This window comes from Thermobia domestica, chromosome 12 (assembly GCF_964235325.1).
Source record: "Thermobia domestica chromosome 12, izTheDome1.hap1.1, whole genome shotgun sequence".
In the NCBI taxonomy this organism is placed as follows: Eukaryota; Metazoa; Arthropoda; class Insecta; order Zygentoma; family Lepismatidae; genus Thermobia; species Thermobia domestica.
Window position 1 is genome coordinate 177,077,804 of NC_137465.1, and position 9,579 is coordinate 177,087,382.

The 9,579-nt window shown below is 36.9% G+C and overlaps 1 protein-coding gene across 1 annotated transcript in view; it reads right to left on the reverse strand.

The window, feature by feature from the left end:
• Positions 1-9,301, reverse strand: part of LOC145666853 (myosin regulatory light chain 2, smooth muscle minor isoform-like) — a 69,147-nt gene extending 59,846 nt beyond the window's left edge. The window contains exon 1 of the mRNA XM_081734432.1: positions 9,159-9,301. Within this exon, the coding sequence (XP_081590558.1) occupies positions 9,159-9,203 (45 nt within the window). The 5' untranslated portion in view covers positions 9,204-9,301. The remainder of the gene's footprint in view (positions 1-9,158) is intronic.
• Between the last annotated feature and the right edge of the window lie 278 nt (positions 9,302-9,579).

The window sequence follows — 9,579 nt, forward strand, 5'->3', positions numbered from 1 at the left end:
CTATATTAGACAGGGCTTTTTGTTTAAAGTGGGATCTGACCCACTAATTTTGAAATTTTACGTGGGATCGCAGTCAAAATCTATACAGCAAATTCCGACGCCTCGTGTCTCTATCCTCAAAAATTAATGTTAAAAGACTGAATATTGCACCCTGTAGCGTGGTACATACATACAAACAAACAAATTGAGATCAAATTGTCCCAGACCTTGACGTTCAGCACTAACGTTATAATAAGTATCACACTTGGTTAGTTACGTGATCGACTGCCATAACTTGCGTTTCTCACCTGGTCTCTTCATACAAGCTATGCCAAGTTGTAAAGTTTCAAAGAAAATTTAGAACTGTGGTGGGGAAGAGGTACGAAATAAAATTTTCATAATATAATGAAAAAGATATTGTTGATACAAAATTAGTTGTTACCTGAAGTTTCCAGTTGCATCTCAGCCACACCACTGACGTTAGATTCATCAGAAGCAATTTTCGGATCAACATTTTTACCATTTGTTTGGGTTTCCATTTTTACCAAGCATTGCATTTTTTATAATGATTTTTGTTCTTGGAACTAAACCACCCATTTCTTTCTTACACGTTTTGTGACAAACTCGTTTGATCGTTTACTTACCTGATTGAGTTTGAGTTACTCTAATAAATTTGTATCAAATCATGTCCTTCTTTTCTTCACGCATAATCCATGTTAAACGATTCCATGTTGTACGGAGACAGAACTAACATGTACTGTACAAACGAATGCTTGCGATATTTTAATTTCAGAACCTCAACGTCGCAATGAATACAACACAACAGTTTGTTTCCGTGATAATTATTTTATTTATTTTTTAATATCAGTTCTATAAGTAGTCCAACCTTCGACTACGACACTTTCTCGCAAGTTAACTGAGAAGCATTTAAACAATACAATATACGTTAAAAATAAGGGGGAAAAGAGACAAAATAAATTGTAGATCACCACATTGACCTGCTGTAGCCACGAGAAATCAAACCATTCACATGGGAAGAAAATAGTCTTCTGATTGGGGAGCACTTTTGGACAGTTCTCTTGCTCTGGAAGATTTCTTTTTTTTACGAACATAAAATAAAATGCAAATAAACATATGTTTAAGACAAGTCTTCAAAATAAACGTGTTTAAAACAAAATGTTTAAAACATAAACAAAATTTGTTTTAAACAAAATCAATTGTTAAAAAAAAGTTTTAATCATTTGTTTTAAATATTTTGTTTTAAACAAAACAACCCTGGAAGTTAGTAAATTTGGGACGAAGCCCAAACTAGCAAAAACTTGAACTAATTACATGAACCTTCGATTGTGCCACCTGCAAAGTCTATAAAAGAAGTGACAATTCACAGCAACTAGGTAACTAAGAAAATGTTAAGCTAAGTCAATTGAACTTAACGGCAATCTTCTGAACAAGGAATTTGCCAACTTGATCAGAAGTAGTGGCTTTTGGGGGGAGGATTCTCCTTTCTCCCTGCTGAGACAAGACTTAGCTTTTTTGGTCCTCCTGAATAAGTCATAGTCCCCCAAGAAAAATTTCCTGGGTACACCCCTGTATGATTATTTAATTATATTTGTCACTATTTTATTTCTCAGTTTCGTATCTATGCACTTTCGATCGTACGCAGTTTCGACCGTACGCAGTTTCGATCGTACGCAGTTTCGATCCTACGCAGTTTCGACGCTACGCAGTTTCGATCGTACGCAGTTTCGACGCTACGCAGTTTCGACCGTACGCAGTTTCGATCCTACGCAGTTTCGACGCTACGCAGTTTCGGTCGTATACAGTTTTGATCCTACTCCGATTTTTCCCTATATAACTTCAAAAAAATACTATTACTTAATATTCTGTGATTATAAAATAATTGTTTTTTTATTGTTCGATCATAAGACCTTATCTGTTTTCGATCCTACGCCGGTTTTAGTTTCGATCGTACGCAGTTTCGATCGTACGCAGTTTCGGTCGTACGCAGTTTCGGTCGTACGCAGTTTCGATCGTACGCAGTTTCGATGCTACGCAGTTTCGATCCTACGCATGTAACCCCACTATTCGAAGTGTATACATAAATCCATGCTGTAAACCAGTGGCGTATGAGAAGAGACTGATGCATTTACGCCCACCTCTTAGTATGGTAGTGATATGAAATTGTTTCTGTTAATATGCAGATAAAACGATTTTTCTTATAATTTATCACAAATATTGTGCAGTCATCTTAGGAACAAAACTTTCTTTCCAGAAGTTCCCTTTAACCTTACATAAAATTTTAACAAATTGGTTATGTACTGAATTCTTCTTTTGAGACAAAGGATTCTTTCTCGTCAGCATAAACATTAAAAGGTATCGTTTACTGGAGCAGATAAAAATATTAAAAAAGAAATAAGTTTTTCAAGTTTCTTGTAATTATTGACATGCTTAGCCGAATTGTAACGCTCGCTAATTCGTAGTACGTGGTCCCTGCTTCTACTCTCAACTTCACCACGAACAGTTTCTGGTGTTGATCCATTATCATGAAGGGCAGCGGTGGTTCAGAGCGCTCCTCTCTGGTGTATGGTCTCCCTGGTTTCATCCTAGCCCACATCAAGTGGGCTTTGTTCGTGTTCTCCCGTTTCCTTCCAATTTCTTCATTCCCCATTTCGTTATCTATTATAATCTCCTTTAAATTTTAAGGCATAATTGGGGGCAAACTAAAAGATATATTTCATTTTCCATCTTCGTGAAAGAATTGCGGAAGTACGTGAATTAATAAGTAGCGAACTCAGGTCCAGAAAGTCAGCAAGAATGACACCTGAGAGGTAGTGCACTGACCATGCATCATCTTATTGAACATGCTACATCTGGATAGCCATAGCCCTTCGATTGTAGCAACAGTGAGTTGAGTACTTCTTTCTATCTCGTAACTAATTTCATCAGTATTTCAAACCCGTAGGACTATAAACAAAACTAAAAAGAATATGATTTGTTTGTTATCTGTCTTCCCTGTAATTCGGCTCACCTCTGTGTATTGAAATAAAACACTTAACGTTATGACGCAAGAGCACACACGTAGAAGTCTGTCCACCCATACGAACGTTTCAGCCAGTGAAGAATGGTCCGTGCTGTGCGTGCGTGTGTGTGTGCATATCTGCACTTCTTCACTATTGCAGTTTATTAGTTCCATGATGTATTTTGGCTCCCCCGGTGCTGTAGACGTAATAAATTAACATTTTTTGTACTACTTAATATTCTTTAAGTTCTATTTTCGTATGAGGAAAATTAAGTTTGCAATCATCTACATGCTTTAGTGTTTAATCCCATGTTAATTAGTTTTACGTATTCAGCGCACAACGAGTTTCCATTAAATTTAATTCGGTTCAGTATATTCTTTTGATTTTGTTTTTTCTTTTTTTTAACTGCATTTGAAAGAACTCTCAAGTAAAACAGTACCCTGCTGTGCGACTGAGTCGCTTGTAAACTGCGAGATTAGTCCGTAACTTCGCCGCACGCACAGATGAAAACCAAACGAGATAGTATATACAAAAATTGATACAAGCAAACTCACTCTTATAGTTAACTAACAGAATGGTATGCAACCGGAAACACAGTACGGTTCTTTGGGTTGTCTAAGAACGGGCTGTTGAGATACTGTTTTTGAACTCCTTCCTAAACATACACGTTAAGAAAATCGAAATAGGCTACAGTCTCTTCTCTGCATTTACCTAGAAGTATGTCAAGCCAAATGGTATGAATTTGTATACGGAAATGAAATCAGTTTAACGTCCCACGATTATGCTCTTGAGGCTAAGGGAGACGGATGATTAAGGTAAGTAAATAATGATGGAAGAATCGGTGGTATGAGAATGTGGGACGAAGCTGGAGCACCCGGAGAAAATCCACGGGCACGATGTTGTCTACCATAAACTTACTTGGCCTGGGATCAAACAGGGACCTCACGCACCAGAGATAAGCGCTCTACCATTGAGCCACCATGCCTCCGACTTTGTGTACGGAACAAACAAAGATTAGCTTGACGTCATATATTTAGCATTTTCGAGTCTAAATTTTATTGTATTCTTTTGCTTCGATCTTCATACGAGGAACTTTTTATGTCATTTTATGCTGCGAATGTCAAGGATACGATATTTAATCATTTTTTAGGTTCTAGATTTTACATACATATAAAGTATGTAAGTTATTGAAGGAAATACTGTTTTGAAAGAAAACATAAAAATAAAATAGACTTATGATGTAGACTGTAGCCTGCCTATATGATGATTTGATTTCTTCTTCCGGTAATCCTGGTTTATTTTTATATTATTTTTTAATCCCTAATTTCTGATTTATTTCAAACACCCCAAACAAATTTCAAAGTTAACATACCTGTAACTGTAACGGATGAATTCTCTCTATCGTGGACGAAAACACTATTATTCCTTTTTATCGTTGAGTAATAACTTATCTAAGGTATACTATACATTTGATGATAATGTAGTATCTTATCCTAATTTTGATCTTTAACATGTTTATTTTATCCGCGATTTTCGTGCAAATCATAGTTAGAGACTAGTATTGATGCGATTCAGTGTGATATAAAAGCCATAAGTTAAACGTGGGGCTCGAATTCATCTTCTACTGAAAAGGCGAGAACGTTAGCTTTGAGGTTATATGCATGTTCGGGTTTAGAAGCTTATAGAGGAAACTTTATATTCGAACAAGACAGTTTCTAATATTGATTCTTTTTTTAAAACAATAAAGTTGTAGTTACAAATTCCGTGTCTATTTTATACTGGAAACAATAATAAATGTATTTTTTTTTATCATGTTGCATGTACCTTTAAATAAATTTAATGTAGTTTCCTCGGAATGACTTTGTAGTCAGTATTAAATTTAATATAACTGAATTCTGTTTATAAATTTTTATACAAAAAGCGTGTCAAAAGGCGATCTCTGTAGCGGTTGCGGTGGCTCAGTGGTACAGGGTTCGCTTGTGGTGATTGGGATCCCTGGTTCGATCCCTGGATTTTGTGGTGGACAAACATTGTGTGGCTTGGGTTTTCTCCGGGTTCTCCCATTTCCTACCATTTTATTCATTGTACCATTGCGTTCATTTCTCATCATCACAATCTCCTTTAGCCTAGCCGGCATACTCGTGGAACGTACAACTGAAAGACTTCATTTCAAAAGGCGATCTGCAAAGGTGATCTTGAAAAAAATAATTTTGATGTTAAACTTAATGCACTTGATACTACTTAACGCTCTTCTCTAAAATTCTCTCTCTCTCTCTCTCTTTTTTTTTTTTTTTTTTTTTTTTTTTGAAAATTATAGTAGGTTTAATAGCTAGAAGACACTCTAGCGCGTGAGGTCTCTGGTCCGATCCCAGTTTCCGCCAAGTGGACTTTATGGTGGACAAACACTGTATGCATGAGTTTTCTTGGAGTTCTCCTGTTTTCAGTGTGCCCTTTCGTCATTTCACCATTATCATTCATCTCATCAACACTATTTGTCTTAGCCTTGGTGCATAATCGTAGGGCGTTAATTAAAGAAAATCTTGAAGAAAAAAAATATGGAATATACAAAACGTGAGTGACATATAATCTACAAAATTTTATTCAATTAGAGAATTACTGTTTCCGAATTTTTCCGCATGGACCAGAAATTTAGATGCAAAGTTTATGACGTCATAATTGTTGGCCATTCAATTCAATCATTGTACAGACAGCGACAAAAGTTCTTTGATGAAATTAGTTACGTTAATAACTTCAGAATGGAAGGATAATTTGAGTACAGTTTTCAGTAAATTTTTTAAAAAAAGAATGTAATTTTCTGTACGTTCCAGCCATACCATCGTTATTCCCCAGAATAAATTTTACCATACAGGAAGAACTTTTTACACTGACTGTACGAAAGATCTTGAAAACAATTATTAGTTTATCTGGCATCTTTTTACAGATCCTACATATTAACTTTAAGGTAGAAGTTTGCAATGGTGATGTTAAGAGAAAAAGAACGCTCATTCATCCATGCACTACTAGTTGTTGATAAGTACTGAGGTGCGATAGTTATATTCTCAACTGAATTTGAAGATGTAAGAGACGTTGAGGTGTTCCGTTCATGGAAACTTCACTGCATGAATATCGGCTATCCAATCCGAGAAAAAAATGACTTCCCTTTTTAAAAAAATCACCAAAGTTTCGTTAAACTTGCATATGCCCTGTTTACGGATTTTCAACCGAATCCATTACTGGGATTGAGATTAGTGAGAGGCAAGGAGTTGAATTTACTGCATCTAAAAAAGTTAAAGAAATTAATTTAAAAAAGTAAAAAAAAAAAATCATTAAACACGGCCTTTTCTTCCTTTGAGGCTTCCAAATGGAACCTATTGCTTGCATCTGAAATAAAAGTAATCCTTGAAATAACGGTCAAGTATGAGTGATGAATTGGTTCCCAAAATTAAGAATCAGGGCAACTTTCGTAAAAAAAATTCCTGATTTTCATTGACCATGTTGGGTGATTTCTTCGAAACTGATGATTAAGGGAAGTGACTGATGATGGAAGAATTGGTGAAATGATAAAGTGGGAGGAAATGGAAATACCCGAGAAAAACCCACGGACATGATTTTGCCCATCACAAACTTACTTGGTTGGGTATCGAACCAGTAACCCTCGTACCAGACTTAAGCGCTCTATCACTTTTTTCTTTTTAAAAAATTTGCTCCAACCGGTGTGTTGTTCGCCATGGACACCTCACGCACTTTATAAACACGATAGGGATACGAACACAGAAATATCGAGGACAGTTAAAATTCTGACTGTGCTCTTTAGAAGGATTCAACCCCCAATGGACTTCACCTCACAATAGGCCGGTAGTCATCCCAAAAATGTAGGGGGAGGGGGCGGTAGAAGTTAGGGGGGCCGACCCAGTCATATAATAGTTCATCACCATATTATAGTTCATTTCCAAGGCTACCGTGAACATTTTAGGGGGCCAGCAAAAATTTAGGGGGCTGGTCCCGTTAGACCCCCTGTGGATACGGGCCTGCCTCACAATCGTCAGCCTAACGCCTTAGACTGCTAACTGAGCTATCGTGGTCCTCGTAATTTCTTTGAGATTGTAGGAATTATTTTGTTCTAGGGGCTGAAATTATCTCTATCTAAAAATTTGAAATACAATAATAATAATAATAATAATAATAATAATAATAATAATAATAATAATAATAATAATAATAATAATAATAATAATAATAATAAAAGTAAAAGATAACTTTCCTAAAATTTACAGAAGTTTCATGAAATATGGCATATGCTTTGTTTAAAACTTTCCAATCGGTCCTATTAATTGGGATTGAGACCAGTTAACGATAAGAAGATGAGATGATTAATAAAAATGAATAATTATGAATGGATTGGTGAATTGAGAATGTGTGGAGGAAATTGAAGAATCCCAAAATGACCCACAGGAACGATGTTGTCTACCACAAACTTACATAGAATGGGATCGAGCCAGGAACCCTTTGCACCAGAGGTGAACGCCATACCGCTGATCCACCGCACGATCTGTACCCGTATCTATTTCACGGTACTATAAAACTGTCAGTGATGTTTAGTGACGCTTGCTTGGTCTATGGCTCCAAACCAAGTGCGCTGCTGGACCCACACGTGTCCTATCCCGATGAAATTGTAATTATCCTGCATATTGGTGTATACCCAAAAACTGTACTGGACTTAAACCCCAAAGTGATTCGGAAGCCATATAATACATGCTAGATTCCGTCCTACATGACCGTGGTTGCTGCTTGGTTGGATTGGGAAATGAAATGAAATCTTTCAATTTAACGTCCCACGATTATGCCCGTAAGACTAAGGGAGACGGATGATTAAGGCAAGTGAATGATAATGGAGAATTGGTGGAATGAGAATATGGGAAGAAACAAGATTGCTCCGAGAAAACCAGCGGACACGATGTTGTGCACCACAAAATTACTTGGGTGCGGATCGAACCAATGACCCCACAAAGAAGTGATAAGCGCACTACCATTGAGCCACTGAGCCTCCGTTGGTTGGATTGGAGTTTAGCACCCCTTTCAGCACCGAGGCTATAAGAGACGTAGATGCTCCAGCTTAACATGGGATCCGAACCACATAAACGCTGACCTGGAATCGAAGTTGAGTCTCCCATTCCGACAGCACGTACACACGGTTGCGTAAAGACGTAAAACAGAAAATTCAATCAACCAATGGCAGAGTAATAAATCTATCTTGAACCATTAGTTTTCGTCTCCTGAAAAAAAAAAAAGTCAGAATCCCATGTTCATTAGACTTATACAACACAGTACAGTACGCACCGGTATCGAATACAGTCATTAACTGACGAAAGTATCTTCTGGAGACATAAGAAGGTAAATGTACGCCTCCACCTGTTTCGACAGACCACTGTAGGCTTAAGCGTGGTGTGAAGACAATACTCTACACTTTTGGGATCTCAGAGTGTATAAAAGGCGTGCACACTTGGCTACTTTTATCATCCAAGTTTACATAGTACCTACTTAATAGAGGCTGATTGAACCTTGTGGCCGAAGACAGAAAGATAATAAATCTCCCTCGACCCAGAATCGAACTTGAATCATTCAGTTGATAGGTAGGCGCCTTACCGATTAAGCAACCAAAGCTCCCTGGAGGCAATTTTAAAAAGAAATGATTTTTCTTTCTTTTGAACAAAACTAACCAATCCATAGATCAAGATCCAATTGCAGTATAATGTATGTATCATTCTTGTATTTCTTCAGTAATTATGATAAAAGTGATAAATAAGTAATTATCACGACCTAATTACAATGCGAATAGAAGGGCAATCATTCTTGGATTGTGGAGTACAAACAAGTACGCTTTGGTTAATATTCCTTTTGGTCGAAGTAAGTTGTGAATTGTATAAATGCACGCAAGAAATAGTTCTTCGATGAGTGTAATAAATAAATCTTAAAAATATATATATACTTCGAGATTTTACCTGTTGCTTCTTGAAATATCTCCCAATGTCTCTTAAATTGTGGCAAGTGCTGGGTTTTAAAAAATGCGGAACACGTGTATTTATCAGTTCATCTTCCCATTGTTGGCCCAACAATCGAAAGTACCTGAGAAGCTTGAATAATGTTCTATTATGCACCTACCTTTTCCTTCTCACCCTTTGCTGGCTCTGCACCGGCGTCCGCCATTTCGTCCACTGAGAGAACCTACACAGTCACTCTTCTAACGAGAAACAACTTGCTTTTTGGTGAAAGAAGCAGTTTTCTTTACTCTGTTTGTACCCAACATGCACCACCAACAACCAGCTGGCCTCTATCCATCTAAATATGGGCGGGTCTCTTGTGGGTTGGGCCATTTTATGAATATACTCAACCGCAAACCTTGTAGTTAAAAAAAATGAAGCACTATTAAAAAAAACGTGACTAGATAAATGACAAGTCAAAATTATGCCTGCAAAAATATATATTTAAAAAAATCCTGTTACAATCTGGCAACATTTGTCAAAAGAGCGGAAAAAAGTTTGTAAATGGTCTGGGTTTGTTTCCGTCTGAAAGTAGAGATGAT